Raw genomic sequence first — 19,802 nt, 5'->3', positions numbered from 1 at the left:
GCATTCATTTCATGAACAATTATATTTGGTCTAGATTAAAACTTTATTTTCTCTGCTAAACAAATTGAAATTAAATATTGAAAAACTATGAAAAATATAACAAAATCTTATTTTTAATTGGCATTCATTTAATGAAGAGTTTTATTTAGTCTAGAGTAAAACTTTCTTTTCTCTGCTAAACAAATTGAAATTAAATATTGGCAAACTAACAAAAATTTGGAACAAAAATTCTTATTTATAATTGGCATTCATTCAATTGTCAGTTTGATTTGGCCTTTCTTTTCTCTGCAAAACAAATTGTAACAAAATACTGACAAGCTAATAAAAATTAGAACAAAATCTTGAGTCAACAAATTTTTTTATATTCATTGCCAATTTTCTTTTTTCTAATTATCATTTACTCAATTGCTCTAACCAGACTCAACTTTCATTTATCTATTACATAAAATAGTAGTAAAATATTATTAATTGCTAAATGTTACAAAGAGATTCTATTCTTTACATATTTCCCTAGTCTTAGTTGACTGTTATTGCAATATTTGGACTTAAGATTTGTTTTCTATTGGCGTGTAAAACTTTCTTCTCTATAAAATAAAATTGCATAAAATTATTTAATAATAATTGAACTATGAACTTTGCATATTTTTATATTATATTTTTTTACCATTCATATAAATAATTTCTAAGGCAACTAAACCTCAACTCACATATTTTTAAAAAATATACATAAATATCTCCAACTAATTTACTATATATTTAATAATTTAGGGAAACAAATATAGAATATAAAACAAGGTATTGACAGAGTAACCTATAGGTAATCATTTGTGAAAAATACTTGCCAAAAGCATAGATTCAAATATAAGAAATAAATTCCAAAAAAACGTAAAACCAATCAGTTTTTAAATTGTTGGTTAATCATTCATTAAAATGATGAATAAGCCTTTTAGTTTTAAACCCTGACTTCAAATAATTTCAAGTTCCTTTGTTAAGATAACAAAGGGAAAATAACAATTTGGTCGTTTTCTTAATTAGTTGGTCAGCTCAAATGGAGTTTAATAGTATGAAAGCAATGTGATTGCATGTTGCATGCTTAACAGCTTAGAAAGCAATTATACTTTGGCATACATTACTATAATTAATTATGCTCTGACCAAAATAAGATAACACAATGGCAAAAGCAATTTGCAGGCAAAAGTTCCATAAGTGCAGCGCGCTGAAAGTCATGCAAATTTCGTAAGTTAGTTGTAGTATCAAGTCATGCATGGCGATGAGTGGAAATTCAAATCAAAATGCCATTAATAATATCATTACGACCCAAGACTATATGTGTATGTTAAAGTGGGTCACACAATAGCAAGAGATGAGATGAGATGAGATGAATGCGAAAGGAAGAAGCAAGGCCTAAGGCAGATGGCAGACAGTAGACAGTAGATAGCAGACAGCAGAGTCGCAGCACTTCTGGACTCCTTGTTGTCATAGATGCATGTTGTACACACACACACATACATAGAAGCTATCAATCAAATGGCTTTCGAACAAAACTCAAGTGGTGCCCAACACTTGTGTGTATCGTCGGGCCACTTTAAATGCGCCTCGTGAAGAGTAAACTTTTCTTTTGCTTTTCCTATTTGCTATTTTCCTTTTTTGTTCTTTTTTTTTGTTGTGTTGTTGGATTCAAACGGATTCGACCTATGCAAACACTGAGTCCGCACAGTGGACGCTCAGCAAAACCACAACTAGAGAGAGGCAACAACAGCGGTCAGCACAGCCTTTTGCTCACATCAATCATACGCAATGGTGTGCGAGGCAAACATTTGCATAGGCCACATGTGTGCGGGTGAGCGGGTATGCGAGTGTGTGTTAACGGTAATGTGTGCAAGCCGGCGGCAGAAACAACTGCTGCCACTTTTATGTTACTCAGCAACGAATTCTTCTTGGCTCAACTCTTTCTCAGCAATATGCAAATTGTAATGCGTCAAGTTTTGTGCAGCGAGCAGCAAAGTGAAACTAAGTGTAGAGTGTGTTCGTTGAGTGAGAGAAGTATATGTACTATGGTAGAAGTTTTGCAGCTGGCAGCTGTTGTTGTCTACTGTGTTTATGCTAATACCTTGCAGCTTTGCCACATACACACACTGCCTGCTGCCTGCTGCCTGCTGCCTAATTCAATTTTGGCGTTTGACTAAGTCGTTTATCTGTGGCAAACACAGCGCCAAAACTTGCGAGCAAATTGAATCAGTAACCAACCAAAAACAGCCAGAGTCATCCACACCCATCATCATCATCATCGTCATTATCGTCATCTATGTTAGCATCATCCCTAACATCATCATTAACGCTGTCATTGTCATCGCATGATGTGTGCTTGTCTCTCACGCTCTCTGCGGTCATATAACGCGCAGGTTGAGCAGCAAAGTTCAGCTAAACGCTTCGTTGCGATTATGCAAATTTTCATTGGCGTATTTATTGCGTTTTGCTGTGCGTATGCATTGCATAAACAGCTCATTAAAAAGCCAGTTGAGTGCCGGCTAACGCGACGTATGCGCAATGTGGTGCAAGGCAATTCGCCAGCCAATTGCTTATTGCCTGCATATGTGTGTGTGTGTGTGCGTGAGTGTGTGTGTCTGGGGGGTGATTAATGAGCTTGGCAGCTTGGCAGCTTCTTCGTTCTAACTTTGCCATAAACTAATCAACGCACACATAATCAGCAGCATCGTGAATTTGATTATCAAGGCCAACACCGAACCAAACAAAAAAAAAGCGAAAAAGAAAACATCATTAACGCGTTAACATGGTCGAAATACAAAAGCCGCATTCGGCGCTTAAGCGGCCATCGCTAAAACGTGAAACGGTTGTGGTTAACAATAGTGCGCCCACCATCAAGAAGGTGACGCTTGTGCCCAAGGATGAGGTGAGTTTTCCTTTCCCCGTCCCCGTCCCCTTTTCCTTTCACTTCTCCCTTTCCCATTCTCTGTTCAACTTTTAACGTTCAACTTGTTTGCCCTAATTACATAATTACACATTGCATAATCTTCACATCTCTTCGCCTCTTCGCTTCATCTTTGCCTTTTCTTCCACCATTTTCTTTTGGGCTTGTCAAGCAATTTGCATACATTTGTTATGGCCGTTTTCTCCCATCATTTTGTTGGCCAAAATACTCTTACTTAATTTAACATCATTTTTCTTGCTTTACACATTATTAAATCATAAATTGTCATTAGTATTTTCCATCGCTTTCACTTTGGTCTTCGGCTTTGATGTGTGTTCTTTGTGTGTTGTGTCAACTTATGCAAAGCATCTTGTATAATCAGTTTAATAATATCAACATAAATTGCCACTATTACAAAAGCAAAAATGCAAATAAATAGAGCGCTTTTTACTTGCGCACAAATTGTGAAAAACTTTCAAAATAAATAAACAAAGAATTTTAATAAGAGGCAACTCAACAAAAGTTAAATAAACAAGTCGAAATAGCGAAATATAATAAACAACATTTGCAAAAAATAACTAAAAAAATAATTATTATTATTATTATGTGGCCATTACAACCCTTTTATCGGGTCTCAGCCTGAAGCGCGATGTGCCTCCACGCGGCTCTGTCCTGAGCGCGCCTTCGCCAGTTGGTAACACCAAGTGTGGACAGGGTATCCATCACCTGGTCCTGCCAACGCGTTCGGGGTCGTCCTCTCCTTCGTGTCCCAACAATCATCGCATCAAACACCTTACGAGCCGGAGCATCTTCATCCATACGGGCAACGTGGCCCAGCCAGCGAAGTCTTTGAGATTTCACTCGACTGGCCACGTCAACATCGCCGTATAGCTCATACAGCTCGTGGTTGTATCGGATGCGATAAACATCGTCCACGCAGATTGGACCAAAGATTTTGCGAAGAATTTTCCTCTCGAACACTCCAAGAGCAGCTGCATCTGACTGCGTCACAGTCCAGCACTCCGCACCATATAAGAGTACTGGAAGAATGAGCGTCTTGTAGAGTGTGGTTTTTGTGCGTCGAGAGAGAGCTCTACTATTAAACTGCCTACTGAGCCCAAAGTAACACCTGTTGGCAAGTGTTATTCTCCGCTTAATCTCCAGACTGACATCATTTGTGCTTGTTATAGCAGTGCCTAGGTAAATAAACTCCTTGACGGACCCAAAGCTATAGTTTTCTGCAGTCAGCTGAGAGTCAAGACGCCGCGATTCTCTGCTAGAGCACACCATAAACTTTGTTTTTTCCATGTTAACTGCTAGTCCTACGCTGATTCCTTTTCAATAGCCCCGAAGGCTCCTGTGACATCACGCTTGGTGCGGCCAATGATATCAATATCATCAGCGTAACCAAGGAGCTGGACACATCTGTTGGTTAATATCGTGCCCGTCCGATGCACACCAGCCTTTCTTATAATACTCTCCATTAAAATATTGAAGAGTATACAAGACAGCGAGTCACCTTGTCTGAGGCCACACTTGGTAGTAAAGGTTTCGGATTGGCCACATCCTACCTTGACAGAGCTGATGGTGTTGCTCAATGTCATTCTGCAAAGTCTAGTCAGCTTTGCTGGTATACCAAGCTCAGACATGGCGGCATATAGGCGATCTCGCCGGGGGCTATCAAATGCAGCTTTGTAGTCGACGAAGAGATGATACGTGTCGATCTGGTTTTCGTAAGACTTCTCCAGGATTTGGCGCAAGGTGAAAATCTGGTCAACAGTGGACTTGCCAGGCCTGAACCCACACTGATAAGGTCCAATCAGTGCTTCAGCATGGGGTTTCAGTCTTTCACACAATACGCTCGTTAGGACCTTGTACGCAACTGGAAGAAGACTAATTCCGCGGTAGTTGGTGCGCACCGTGGCATCACCCTTCTTCAGGATGGGACAGATCATGCTGAGATTCCAATCTTCGGGCATGCTCTCCGTGAGCCATATCTTGCTGATTAGTTGGTGCATGCTCCCTACCAACATATCACCAGCTGCCTTAAACAGTTCTGCCGGCAGGCCGTCAGCACCTGCAGACTTGTTGTTCTTAAGCCGTTGGATTGCATCCTTGACTTCGATATGACTTGGGATTGGCACTTCAATATCAGTGCCATAGATTGGGGTTCGTGGATCATAATCTTCAGAGTCTGTGCTTGAGCCAGATAACAGACTCGAAAAATGATCCCTCCATAACCTCAGCACGACCTCTGCTTCTGTGACAAGGTTTCCATCATCGTCCCTGCACGCCACTGCACCAGACTTAAATCCTTGGGTCAGACGCTTGACCCTCTGGTAGAAGTTACGTGCTTCATTTCTGCATCTGCTGCTCTCTATGCTCTCACACTCTCGCCTTTCCTGCTCTTTCTTCTTGCGTCTGAAAAGGCGTTTTTCGTATCTTCTTCTCAACCTGTAGACGTCCACAATAGCTCGTGTCGCCCCAGCCTGCAGTGTTCTTCTGTAGGCGGCGTCCTTTGCAGCTGTTGCGTCACGACACTCCTGATCGTACCATGGATTCCTTGTTATAGGACGCTGGAATCCAAGCACCTCTTCTGCCGAAGCTCGCAGGGAGTGAGATATGAGCGCCCACATATCGCTTATGTCTTGAGGTATTGAAGGTGCTCGGCTTAATAGCCCCGAGACGTGAGTGGAGAATGCATTCTTCGCCTGTTGTGATTGCAGCTTTCCGATGTCCAGCCTTCTTAACGCACTTCGACGTGCAATCTTCGCCACACATAGCCGTGTGCGAATCTTAGCTGCAACTAGATAATGGTCGGAGTCGATGTTGGGACCCCGACAGGATCGTACGTCGAGTATGTTAGATGCGTGCCTTGCATCGATCACAACATGATCGATCTGATTTCTGGTCAGTCGATCGGGAGAGAGCCAAGATGCCTTATGGATGTCCAAATGACGGAATCCGGTACTACGAACTACCATATTATGCGCAGCTGCAAAGCCTATTAATCTGAGACCATTGCTCGAGGTGGTCTCATGTAGACTAAATCGCCCGACGGTGGCACCAAAGATGTCTTCTCGTCCTACCTTGGCATTAAAATCCCCGAGGAGAATTTTAATGTCATGGGAAGGACAGCGGCCATAAGCTCGGTCGAGCTCCGCATAGAAAGCGTCCTTGGTGGCAATTATTCATAAGAATTTTCAAAAAAGTCAGTAAAACTAAGGTCAAATTAACATATGCAAAGCATCTTGTATTATCAGTTTAATAATATTATATTATACAAATATTTTTAGCACAAAAAAATATGCAAAGAATTCCTATAAATTCTTATAAACTAATCTAAATCGTCATCTATAATCAGTTTAATAACTTAAAATTTCCACAAAAAGTGCATTTGCTAATTACAAATATAATTAGCAATTTTAATAAAATAAAAATATGAAATGTATATTATATAAAAGATTCTAATAAAATTGAACTAAGCTAAAGTCAAATAAACTAATGCAAATAATCTGTTATTAATCAGTTTAACATAAAGATTCCAAAAAAAATGCATATGCTAATTACAACTATAATTAGCAAATAAATTGCGAAAAAATAATTAAATCAAAATAAATATGCAGGAAATGTTAATTGCATTTTATTAAAAATTCAGGGAAAAACTCAAATAATAATGGTTTATTCTCTATATTCCCCACACTATGAGAGTTTTTTATATTAAAATTGAGTCAGAACTTCAAGAGGAATTAATTACTACATTTTGGAAATTGAAATTGTGTTCACAAAATATTAAGAGCGTAATTAATTGCCTGTTGGGTAGATCAAAGTATCAATACTTGAGGCATCTCGCTCACAAAAATATCTGTTTGATTGGCGTTTGGCCTTTAAACGCTCGCTTTATCAGTCAATTCAAGTGCCGTTTTATTGGGCGTATCTTTTTTTTAGGAGCAAGAGTAGGAGAATGAGGAGGAGGAGGTTAGAAGGGGGCGTGCACAGTTGTCCTTGACAGGAGGAGCGTGGAAAGCGCCACAATTTTGGGACAAGTTAATTAAGTATGCAAATGTTTTTGTCTGTCTTGCTATCGCGCTTCCTTTCTCTCTTTCTCTTTCTCTATCTCTCTCCTCTCTCACTCTCACTTTGTCTGCGTCCTTCGCTTTGAGCTGAGGCCATGGTAAAAAGGATTAAGTGGAGTCCTTTTTCTAGGCTCATTTAATTGCTTTTATGCGCGGTAGATAAACAAGTGCCCGAAATATCATCTAGCATACTTTGCCACGCCTCCAACCCTCCATCCCCTAAGCTCAAACGCTTAACTCTAGTTACAAGTAGCAAAAACACTTTTGTGTCTGTGTCTGTGTCTTTGTATTTGTGTTTGTGCTTGTCTTTGTGCTTGTCGTTGTCTCTGGTCTTTGTCTTCGTCTATGTCTTTGTGTCTTGCTTTGGGCTTTGTGAGTTGTCGCAGCTCATTTGCAAAATTCATAAATAAAAGCGTGCGATAAGCAAAGTGTTGAACGACTACAGCAATACCCGAACAAATTTACAACCCCACCGATATGCCCCATTTGAAAAAGGAGTGAATTGCTGGGTATCGGGGACACAGATTGCACAGATTTTAAGTTTATAAATGCAAATTATAAACTGGCTGAAGGCATAACAACTTTCGATTGGCATTTCATTATGAGCGTGCCATAAATAAACTCGATTTGCCATATCGATTGCCATATCGCCAGCGACTTGGACCCCGAGCCTTGGGCCATGCTATCAGGAGCAGGCTGTCCGCTTCGATACGACGTGGAGACGACGACGACGACGACGGCAAAAGTTAGCTAGCAAATCTTTGGGCCATAAATAAAGCCCCGGCCACTGTGGCAAACATTTTATTACCTTTTGCAAAGTTCTTTGGCACACACACAGGGAAGGAGAGGGAATGTAGAAGGGAAGGTAGCTCGGGAAATAAATAAATAAATATAATAAAATACAAATAAAATTTATAGAGCCAACTCAGCAAGCAAGCGGCAAATAATTGAGCAGTCGCAGCCAAATGCTTTACGAGTCTCATAATTCTTTTTTATGTTGAAATTAAATTTAATTTGTCAGCCAAAAGGTAATTGCGAAATGCTTCAACTTCTGGTCTGCGTCTCTCGTATCTCGTATCTTGTGTCTCGTGTCTCGTGTCTCTTGACTGCTGTCTGCTGTCTGTCCTCATTCCCATCATCATCATCATTATCATCATCATCCATGTTGTTGTCGTCGTCGTTGTCGTTGTCCCATCCCAATTATCCTGCTCATCCTTGTCATCGTCAGCGCGTCACATTAAAAACGCAAACTGTTTAAAACTCATTTTTGACTTGCTGGATTTAAACTTTTGCGCCAAAGTTCTCTCTGCATGCCTGCGGAGGCGGAGGCGGAGGAGGAAGGAAGCGCAACGCCATCGCCTTCGCTTTCGCCAGGACACTCCCGGCACTGCGCTGATTTCCTTTTAATTATCATAATTATGCGTTGAATCGCAATTTGTGCACAACTATGACAGCAACCATCTTCTCCTCCCTCCGTCCTCTGCCCTCTTCTGCTTATCCAATGCCCCTCACCACGTTGTCATTGCTAATGACAACAGACATCGCCCCCCTTCTCCGTAAACCGTAAACCGAAGACCGACAATCGGCGACCGGAGACCGGAGACCGGAGATGGCACAACCTCAACACACACACACTCACACACACACTCACATTTTGGGTGTGCATTCTGTGCTTCTGCTCTGCTCGTTCTGCTTCGGTTTGCCCAATTAGACTGGCAATCATTTAGCTCATGCGCTGCTTTCCAACCCATTAGATAACTTTTCATTTGTTTCAGTTTTTTGTTTTTCTCCTGTTCTATTCCATAATTTATGTGCTGACATCCCCAAACTATTTCCGAAACATTTCAAACAGCGGAAAGGAAAAGCTGCCGGGAATTCCCCACGTTTAATTGGAATTTAGGTTAACCACACAGTGGTTAATACTTAATAGATTAATACTCTATTGCGGCACATAGGAAATTCGATAAAAGCCCAAAAGTTTTAATTATGCAAATTCATTGATTGACAATAATTAGGAGATATTTCATATAGCAAATTAAATTTGCGCCACAATATTTAATTTCATAAATATCGCTTGCACATTAGAACCTTTCAAAATACGAAAATAGTCATTAATATGTTCTTCAATTGAGTGAAGCGAAATTGACTTCTTATTTATTTTGTATTCATTTGGATTTGAAACATTAGTTGCATTGAATTTCAAGTAGTTAAGAGCAAGTAAGAAAGTCAAGTGTGCTCGACTGTGGGGTACTTCTACCTATATCCAATTAAACCATATTCAACAAATATTCTAAAAATTGACCGCCAAAAATACTAAAACGTACCGAAAGTATATAGGCTTTGTTTGGTATATTAATATAGTACTCTACAAAATGTACCAAAGAGTATATTTGGTTACGATCAGTTAAAAATTGTAGTTAAAAAAAATATACTTTTTGTTTTGGTTGACAATGTGGTATAATTTACACTCTATTGTATATTTTGAATGTACTATATCAATATACCAATTCTTACCCTTGGTATATTTTTTGTATGATTCGTTTATTCAAAATATTCAGCGGTTATATCACAGCCGAGCACACTCGAGTGGAGATTTCTTACTTGTTTTCAGTTGAGCGAAATCGCCTTACTATTTATTTCTTATTTATTTATTTTAAGTGGATTTCGAACATTACTTGCATTAAACCTAAGATAGTAAAAAAAAAATTGATTATTTGATTATATCGTAATAACATTTCAAAATTAAAAATGATATTTAAGAAATTCCCGGCAACAGAATACAACAGTAATAATACTTAAAATAGTTAGAAAAAATAATATCTCTTTAGTTTTATATTCACAAAGAAACCGTAATTAGGTATAATATGTTAATAATGCAAAGCTAGCTAAAACAGCAAAAATAGTAAAACGTCGAGTAAAAAAATATAGTAATTTATATTCAAATTGCGAAAAGAAAAGAAACGTATCTTAATCGCTTTGCATAATGGGTAATAACTGCCAGTTTGAATATCGTAACTTACGATAATGAAATAAGGCGATTAACGCCTGTCGACTCGGCAAAATGATGGCGTCTCGGGCATGTGTGTGTGTGTGTGGGTGTTAGTTGAAAAAGAGATAAGAACAATTTATGGGCGCGATAAGAAGCTGACCAAGATGTCTAGGCAGCAAACAAGAGAACAAGGGAATGGATCAATAAATAAAAGAGCGGCAATAAATTCGCACATGCAAAAAGCGAAGGCAACAAAAAAAAAGTTGTGTGGGAAACGGAAACGACGTGACGATAAAGGAAAAACTGCGATAGTTGCCGATTACTGTTAGACTCGGAGCACATCGCTGAAGGCGCCACAAGGCGAAGCGTCGAACACGAATGACAGAATGACAGAATGACCGAATGATGGCATGGATAGAATGACACTTCGCTTTGAAGTTTTCGAGTCAGCAATGACGACGCGACGTGGCTCAGTTTTAGCCTTTCATTAATAATTGCCAGGCACACACACACACACACACACACACACACACACACACACACACACACGCACACACACACACACACAAATGTACACACACACAGAGAAGGAGAAACTTATGTCATTATGATGGACTTGGTCCCAGATCATTTATAAACTCAACGTTTCCCCCAACCAACCCCAAGCAACTACTCGACAGCTAGCTGGGTGTGTTTGTGTGTGTGTTCGACAAACTTTCTTTCATACTACACACAGACTACTCTCCCGTGACATTCCCCTCTGCTCCATCGTCGCGCTGTCTCATCAATGTTGCAAATGATTTTGGTTGCAACAGCCGCTTGGGGGCCATTTTGCAGCTGACCCTTGTCATCTGTTTGCTCTCTGGCTATTCTTATGGCCATAACACTTTTTCAACTTCCATCGACTGACCACATTCGACAAACCGAAAGAGAAAAGAGAAACAGAAAGAGAGAGAGAGAGAGAGAAAGTGAGAACTACTTTTACTACTTGCAGCAAAATGTTGACAAATATTTGCTACACAGTCAGCAGACCGAACTTGCATTATTCATGGCGCGGGACTGCAACAAAAGATTAGCCAGCTAATGATTCTATTTAACAACAAGGATCTTGCAACAACTTGCTGCTAAATATACGACACTTGATGACTTTTTAAGTGCTGTTAATTATTTTTGTTTTTGCAAAGCTATGAAAGATGTAGTAGAGTTTATTTAGTTGGTAGAATAATGTTTTAAAAAGTTAGATAATAATAATAATAATAATAATAATAATAATAATAATAATAATAATAATAATAATAATAATAATAATAATAATAATAATAATAATAATAATAATGTTTTAAGCTTGTATATTAAAATGTTCAAAATTATCTGAATTACATAAACGTAGTTATTGTTATTATTTTATTGAAATATCGAATACAATAAGATGAGCTATAACGACGAAGGGCTTCGAGGCTACTAACGTAGTTGTATCAAAAAACGCGTTGACAATGGCAAACTTTAATCAGCGATTACTAAAGTGTCGCATAGTTTTGAAACAGACTGTAGGCACATATATCCTGACAAAAACGTCAGTTGATGGAGAGGAGGGTTTAGGCCCATGCTTAGGAAATATGGCCCAAAAATAAAATGAAATTAATTGCTATGACCGTCTGGGTGTGTGTGTGTGTGTGTGTGTCCATATATGTATGTATGTCGCTTTGAGTGTAGCTTAGTGTGCTGTGGCCCATGGCCAGCCGGCAAAACAGAGGCAACCGAACGTGGCCAAAAACTTTCACTGTAGTGGACACATCATAAATTTCTCTCCCACACACTGGGACATAAAGAAAGCGCGGGAGAAGAAGGAGAGCTTAGTGACAACAATTGTGAATTGTGTTAGTGTGTGTGTGTGTGTGTGTGTGTTGGGCCATTGTCCACTGCCGTCCACTTATTATGAACATTGTGACTGCTGCTGTTGCTGTTGCCGTTGCCGTTGCCGTTGACCATTGCTGCTGCGGCTGTCCATGTGCCTTCATTAGCCATTAATGCGAGTTGGCCAATAAAAAGGTGTGACAATTGTCATGGTCAACAACAGCAACAATGACAACAACTGCGAAAAATGTGCGCGTAATTTATATACGTAATGAAGGCAATTTGTGGCTGAAGTTTGCGCAGTTTTCTTTCTGTTCATTCTATTTTTTTGTTTTTTTTTTTTGTGCGTCTGTTGTTGCTATTGCTGATGGCATTCTATTCTATTCTATTCCACATTCCGTTTATTTTTTTGAACATACTGTTGGCCAGGTGCCAAGTGCAGAGCTTTGAATGCGTTTACAGCTCATTAAATGCACATTTCAAATGGCATTTGCTGCCAGACAACAGCAAAACTAACTCCTAATGATTGCTTCAATATTTGCTGCCAGAATCGATCGTCGGACAAACGTATTTTCCTTCCCTCTGTACATTTTGATTGCAACTGTTGTTTTGTCTGGCAAAATCAATTGCAGCTCGCTTCAAGTCTGCGCATTAAATGCCTTGGCAACCCGGCTTGGTTACTTCAAGTATTTTGCATATTCACGTTGTGCACTTTATTAAATCCCAGCTTATGTTATTCAATTTAAATGCAACTTCAGCTCTTTGACATCAAAGCCAATTTTATGATACAAATGTTTATCACAAAGTGTTTGCTACTTTATTTGTGAAATAAACTAATAAGAAAGTTGTTTGCAGCAACTTCAGTCAATTCATTTTATCTCCTCTTTGACATACTTTGAATTTCATATTCATATGTATACTTTTTTGCATTTTATATTTTCAACTCATTTCCACATTGGCCAAATTCTCTATTTAATTTTTGAATACTTTTTTAAGCTGTTATTTTTGCTTATTCTAAATTACTTTCTTCCTCTCTTTGCTGTGCTTTCAGTTTAATTGAAAGATTTTCTCAATTTGAAATTACAATTTATAAGCAAATAAATAAAATTCAAAATAAAACATTAACTCAGATATGCTCTTATTTTGTTTTAATACTTTAAGCTGTGTTTATGCCGTTTTTTATAAATTTTTTCTACATTCTTTTTATTTTGTTTTCAATTTACTTTAAAGTTTTTTTTTATCAATATTAAAATGAAGTTGAAATTAAACATGAACTCAGCTATATTCTTAATTTAATATTTTAACCATTTGTTATACTTTTATTTTTTTTTAATTGCATTGATCCTTTCTTAGCAACACATTTAATTTTAATTTTAATTTTTGAAATAAATTGATAAGCAATTAAATGGAATATGAAATTAAATACTAACTCCGATATATCTTTAAAATTATTTATTACAAATTTTGAATGCTGTTGTGAATTTTTAATAATACTTTTAATTGAAGTTAACTTGTTCTTAATTTTAAAAGAAATTTTAAGTTAAACAATTTCTCGGTTATGCTGTTATTTGTTATCGTTGTATTTCTTTTCTTTATTTAATGTTTTTTCTCAATTCGAATAGAATTATAAAATTACTTTAGCTGTATTTGCAATTTAATTTATTGCCACTTTTTGAATACTACTCTTTTTTGCTGTTTTTATAGTCAGCTTAGGATTATGCAAGTAAACCAATTCGCTAAAGAAATTTGTTTGCCAAATGAATCACTTTTCCACTGCCTTTTCTTCGTGCATTTTTCTCGACGCTTTTTATATCCAATTCGATAATTTTATAGACGTCATGCAAATGCTTTTCCAGCGGTTTTCATTAAAAAAAAAAACAGACACACAGCTTGAATGCGAATTGTGCTCAGCTTTAATTGTTATTTTCTGTGATTATTCTTTCTTCGAATTGGTTTTCATTTCCATTTTCATTTTATTTTCGTCTCTTTCATTGTTTTTTGTGTGTGTGTGTGTGTGTTTGTGGTAAGCGAAAATAAAGTCTTTGGTGAAAATGAAGCTGAAAGCGAAGTATCTATGGCAGCTGGATCGGCACGATATGAGAGTTTATGTGGCGGACAATTGAAATGTTGGCAAACTTATCTCGCACACGCACACAAGCCACAGACAGACCCAGAGAAAAAGAGAGAGAGAGAGAGAGAGAGTAAGAGAGAGAAAGCAACTGTGCCTGAGGCATTGTAGTATATAAAGCTGGCAAAAGGCAAAATCCAATTAAGTACTCAACCCACGACTTGAAAATTAAAGACCAAATGCAACATTTGTGTTGCGAGCAAGTTTCTCAATTGTTTTCCAACTGCGATTTCCTCTGCTCATGCTGCTGTGTGTGTGTGTGTGTGTGTGTGTGTGTGTGGTTTGAATTGTTTGTTTGGAGGAGCATAAAATGCCGAGGGCCAAGAGCAAGCAAGCACACTACCGACTGACGGACTGACGGACTAACTGACAACAATGTGTGCTGCCCTCTGCCTGGATTCGCCTCCTTCTCAAGGACATGCCGCTTGCTGCATTTGATGTTCGCATTTTTGATGCTAACCCGATGATGTTGCCAAGTACTTTTTTGTGTGCAGCATTCTTGTGTGGCTGCCAACTATTTGCGATAATTGCATATTTACCTCGAGTCCAGCTGCATCCGTGCATCATCATCGTCATCATCATCATCATCATCATCATCATCATCATCATTGTCGAACACTGCAAACAATGTCCACTTCAAGAGCATGGCTAAGAAAAGCCTCGAGGCAGGAGAAATGTTGTTTGTTTGTTTGTTTGTTTGTTTCTTTCATTCTTTCTTTATTATGTTAAGCAACAATTTCTGCGCCAGAAGTTGCAAAACAATTAGTGAGTGAAAACAATTTCTCGCAGTGTTTCTTTGGTCAGCCAGTGAAAGCCGTAAAATGCAATCAGAACTCCCAAAGTGCGGTTGTGTCTGCATGTGAAGCGTATCAAAACGTCTCCTTTGAGAGTCTCCTGCCTAGCACAAATAGAGAGCAGAGGGGAAGGAAACATATTTCATTGCTTGCCATGGCATATTTATCTAAAGACAAGCAAACGAACTGAGTATTTTTCCAGGTGCCAGGCAGCCAGACAGACAGACAGATAGTCAGACAGCTTAGTTAGTCGCTTGCCACATTGATTGCTCGCATGTCCACAACATATATAGAACACATACTATATATATATCTCACTCAATTGATGGTAATCGGGTTAAGGGTTTAGTTTGCAGCGCTGACTGAAAATATTACGCTGAGCAATTAAGAAACTTTCGCACAAGTCCATAAATAATTTATTTGCTAACGAATGGTTTAGTTTCTGTGCTCGTTTCGATAACAACATCATTTTCTTTAAACCTATATTTTAAAGTAATTTAAGGTATTAAAAAGAAGAAAGAGAGCTGCAGTCTAGTGTGTAAATAAAAACAAACCATAACTTAAAACATACCTACCTTAAAAATACTACAAATATACCAAAATATACAATTATAAAAAAATCCAGCTTTGATTCTTTACAAAATGTTTCAATTTTAAACACCAACCATATTAATATTAATAAATACATTTCGATAAGTTAGTTAGAAAAACAAATTTACTCCTGTGGGCAAAAGTAAGGTGAATTTTCAATTTAAACTTGACGGGCTAGTTCTTTTTTTCTTGAGTTGCCAGGACTGTTGATGACATCTTGACCAAATTTCATGTGATTGTCATTATCAGTAATATATTTACGCTTGTGTTTTCCAAACGACCAAGAGTGCATTTTTCGATTCTTACAATGTCTAATTTAATTGAGTGCCATCAAATTTTGTTTGCGGAATGAAATTTCGGCTGCGGAAACGTTGAGGATGTTGCGGAAGGCCTTTGGTGATTCTACCATGTCACAAAAAAATGTTTATAAGTGGTACAAAGACTACAAAGAGGGTCGAGAACGTGTTGATGACTTGGAGCGCTCCGGACGACAATCGATCAATGAAGTGGAGTCGATTGGGACCTTACTGATATGATCGGAATATCAGAAGGATCTGTGAAAACCATTTTGAAAGACAATTTGGGCCATGACCGAACGACCAATTTCTGTACACGTTCTTCTTGACCATTTCGCCAAAAATTCGACGCATATCGTTCCACAACCAACGTATTCGCCTGGTTTGGCTCCGTGCGACTTCTGGCTATTCCCAAAACTGAAAAGACCACTTCGGGGAACGCGTTTCGAGTCGATTGAGGAGATAAAAGCTGAATCGAATAAAGGGCTGATGGCTATTTGGCATATTTCGAGGATTGGAAAAAACGTTGTCATAAGTGTATTTTATCGGGAGGGGATTACTTTAAAGGGAATGAAATTGTCTTAGAAGAATAAATAAAGATTTTTAATTTTACAAGCAAATTTACCATACTTTTTGCCCACAGTAGTATGTATATAATTAACACAATTATTATTATAACCGCTACCCAAAGAGTAGAAAGGTAATAATAAGTACTGTACTAACAAGGAATCTAGATGGTTCAAGGATGTGTCGATCCTAATACGTTTAATAGCTTCAATTCAAATTTTCTTATCTTTGTTTTGCGTTAAATAGCGTCGTATACTGAATATTTAATCATGAGATCGATTACCAGCAGCTTATTCTATCAATATCTGGCAGTTATACATATCTGTATATATAAGTGTATTCAACTCTTAGTCTTTATCAGTGCAATTTGAACCAATCTAAATTCCATAGTGCTTGCTATTTTAAGGCATATTCCAAAGCTGCAACTCGAATCGGGTCATCTGCCCGTTGGAATATAAAACATTTCCATGTTAGCTAGCTAGACAACTTGTGTGATTAAATATTTCTTTTCTTCTTGTAAAAGTGATGCCAGTGCACTCATCTGAATATATTATTTACAACTGTGAAAGCTCTGATTACAGAATATACCCTAGATCAACAACAAAATAGATTTCAGGCCAAGCGTGCGTATACTTAATATTATATACAAGAAGGTTTGCTTGCTGTAACTACAAATATTTACTGCTACAAGTATTCGAGCATTAATTACAGGGCGTCTTTTCGTTGAGCATGCACAAAATGAAAGCTGTTGCTTTTGTATAAAACTTTAAACATGAATTCTAATGAATTGTTAAACATGCTGCTGATGAAAATATTGCACTCCAAAAGCAAAAGCAAAAGCTAAAGCCAAAGCAAAAGCAAATTCAGTATTAAGCGTAATGGTTAAATAAAATAAGTTTAGCATATTCGAGTAGACGAAATGGATGCAAGAAGTAAAAGCTGAACACGAAGACAGAGCGAAAAACAGAAATGGCGACGCAGCGGAAGCGGAAAGCATTCTCGTTAACTGTTGTAGGGGTTATATGGACGTAGTTAAAATTTAAGTGTTTGGGTACTAAAAAATTTGAGTACAAAATCACATAATTTACAACTTGTGCTGCCCAAAAAAAACGACAGCTGTAAAAATATCATTTTATTGAGCCAGAGAGTTGGCTCACCACGTAGATATCACTTTTGTAAAGAAAATACTTAAAACAACTCGAACATAAATCGAATTAACAAATTGCAATCCTCAATTATGCGTAATTGTTTAAATAAAGTTGAAATGCTTTTCAATTTTACCCTAGTCTATCATACCACATGGCATTTTTTTGTGTGCAGGGTATTGAGAGCATAGTTTGTGCTACAACATTTCAGCGTATACTTAATTTCATCATCCATCAACATTGAAGTGGAGCTGCTGTTGCTGCTGCTGTATGAGTCAGTGCCAGAGTTATGACTGTCTATATATGTGTGTGTTTGCATACATACATATATAAAAACATTTCTTTTTAATTACAAGCGCGAATGGCCCGTGGCTGTTGCTCCATCGATGTGCTGGCCAAAAGATTTGTGTGTGCAATCATTTCAATTAGCAGTTTTGCACTTTTGCACACGCTACACAAAATCCTATTACCTAGCTTCCTATCTTCCAATCTACCTTGCTTCCACTTCCACTTCCACCTCATCTCCGTCTGTGTCGCCCTCTCGCTTTCACATCCTAACGAACATGCAAGTGCATATAAATTTTTAATTCAATTTCTACACAAACACAGAGCATAAACTTGCTCTTGTTGTTATTGCTGTTGCTGTTGCTGTTGTTGTTGGTGTTGTTACTGGGTGTGTAAGCACTTCTGGGATCAAAGCCCCAAATAAAATTCACAAAAAATATAAACGAACGCAAATAAAAGCGAGCTTGCGCGACTACAATATACGCTGTTTAACGAATAGTAAATAACAAACAATTAGATGGGCAAGCAAAGCAACGAGCAATAGATGGCGTTTTTAGCAATTGCATACTTTCTTGCATGCAATATGGCGACAAGCAATTAACAGCTTGCCATCAGCTGATAGATGGCGCCAGCGTTGCTATGATGTGAAGCACTTTAAAAAAAAGTAATTTATTACATCAATAAACTATAGAATTCGTATTGATTTTAAATGGTCTGGAAAGTTGTTGGGAAACTTTCATGTTTGCAGAGCCTTTTGTTTGGCAATGCCCAATGTTTACAGGGTATTATTGTGGTGTGCGGTGCTGTGAGGCACTTGAGCGTGTTCGAAGCAAATGGGCGTGGCAACACCGCAGCTGTTGGAAAGTGTCCAAGTGCCAAAGCGAATTCAGTGAGTTCTGCTAACTAAATATGCATGTAAATTGCCTGGCCCTGAACCAAAGCCCAAGTTGAGTTACTTCCAAGCCGACTGCGCTCCCTCCCTCCTCCCTCTATCCTCCTTTCTCCGTCCTCCTCTGTCTCTCTCTCTCTCTCTCTCTCCAGTTGCCCTCTAGCCAAAGCAGCTGCACATGTAAAATGCATTAAAATAGTTTTACTGCAGTTATGTGCACTCAGTCATGTTGTGCCAGTTGTTGTTGCATATATGTGTGAATGTGTGTCTGTGTGTGTGTGTGTGAATTTTAGCCTTAATTTCATTGGCGTTCGCTTGTCAATTAAGCGCATCAAGGACGACGTGACGCGCCCCCCAATCCGCCTCCGCCTTCAACTTTGCCTTGTTTTCGCCACACGCCTTCCACAATTCGAAATTCGCGCTTGATTGCGCTGAATACTGAGCGCTGAATGTGGGCAAAAGTAAAAAGCAAAAGCTGCCACTGCCAGAACATCAATTGCCGGCTTTTGTCCCTAAATTTCGTTTTTTTGTTTTTGTTTTTTTTTTCGGCAAACTTTTGTGCCTTCCCTCGGATTTGATTGGCAATTTTATTTTAGTTCTTCACATTGCTGGCTTGTGGCATTTGTTTTTTTTTTCTTGCGCTGCTGGCTTGCAAAATCAATAGATGTTATCTCCGCAAATAAAACAAAGAGAAACTCATTAAAACGTCCTCAAGGCAACACAAGAATAAAAATGCAATTTTTCAGTTAGCTAGCGCCATAAACTACTTAGACAAACAAGTCCACAACAACAGCGAAACCAAAACAAAAGAGGTTAAAGCATCATTATTCTCATCTGCATCTTCCCCCCTCCATCAACAACAACAACTTTATGCTCATCAACATCATCATCAGCATCATCAATTTCAGTTCTATCAAGTCAAAGATGAAACTCATTCGTTAGACGTTAACGAACGTTGACAAATGGCAGCAAAATATGCTTATATATACCCTTCAAACAATCAAATATTCTGTAGATTGTAATGTTATGAAAGTGTAGGGTATCTGGTAGTCGCATTCACTAAAGTGAAACTACGCATATTTGATTATGAACAAAATGTTCAATTACATTGAGTTGGCCTTAAGTCGAATACCAAGAGTGGGTGCAGCAAAGGTCATTTGGCAAATTATGGACAATGAAAATGGAAAGCAGCAAATAGAAAATAGAAAATGGTAAATGGAAAATATAGAGAATACACGCAAGCACTTTGTAGTAGCAAC

At 38.1% G+C, this 19,802-nt stretch overlaps 1 protein-coding gene across 3 annotated transcripts in view; it reads left to right on the top strand.

The window, feature by feature from the left end:
* The window catches only part of LOC117577963 (inactive dipeptidyl peptidase 10), a 146,611-nt gene that overhangs the window by 118,817 nt on the left and 7,992 nt on the right, over nt 1-19,802 (top strand). The window contains exon 2 of one of the 3 annotated variants that reach the window (XM_034263012.2): nt 2,712-2,911. The exons of the other annotated variants lie outside the window; for them this stretch is intronic. Within the exon in view, the coding sequence (XP_034118903.1) occupies nt 2,792-2,911 (120 nt within the window). The 5' untranslated portion in view covers nt 2,712-2,791. The remainder of the gene's footprint in view (nt 1-2,711; nt 2,912-19,802) is intronic. 3 annotated transcript variants of the gene reach the window in all.

Source organism: Drosophila albomicans, chromosome X (genome assembly GCF_009650485.2).
Source record: "Drosophila albomicans strain 15112-1751.03 chromosome X, ASM965048v2, whole genome shotgun sequence".
NCBI classification, from domain to species: domain Eukaryota; kingdom Metazoa; phylum Arthropoda; class Insecta; order Diptera; family Drosophilidae; genus Drosophila; species Drosophila albomicans.
This window is presented reverse-complemented; position numbering and strand designations above follow the sequence as displayed.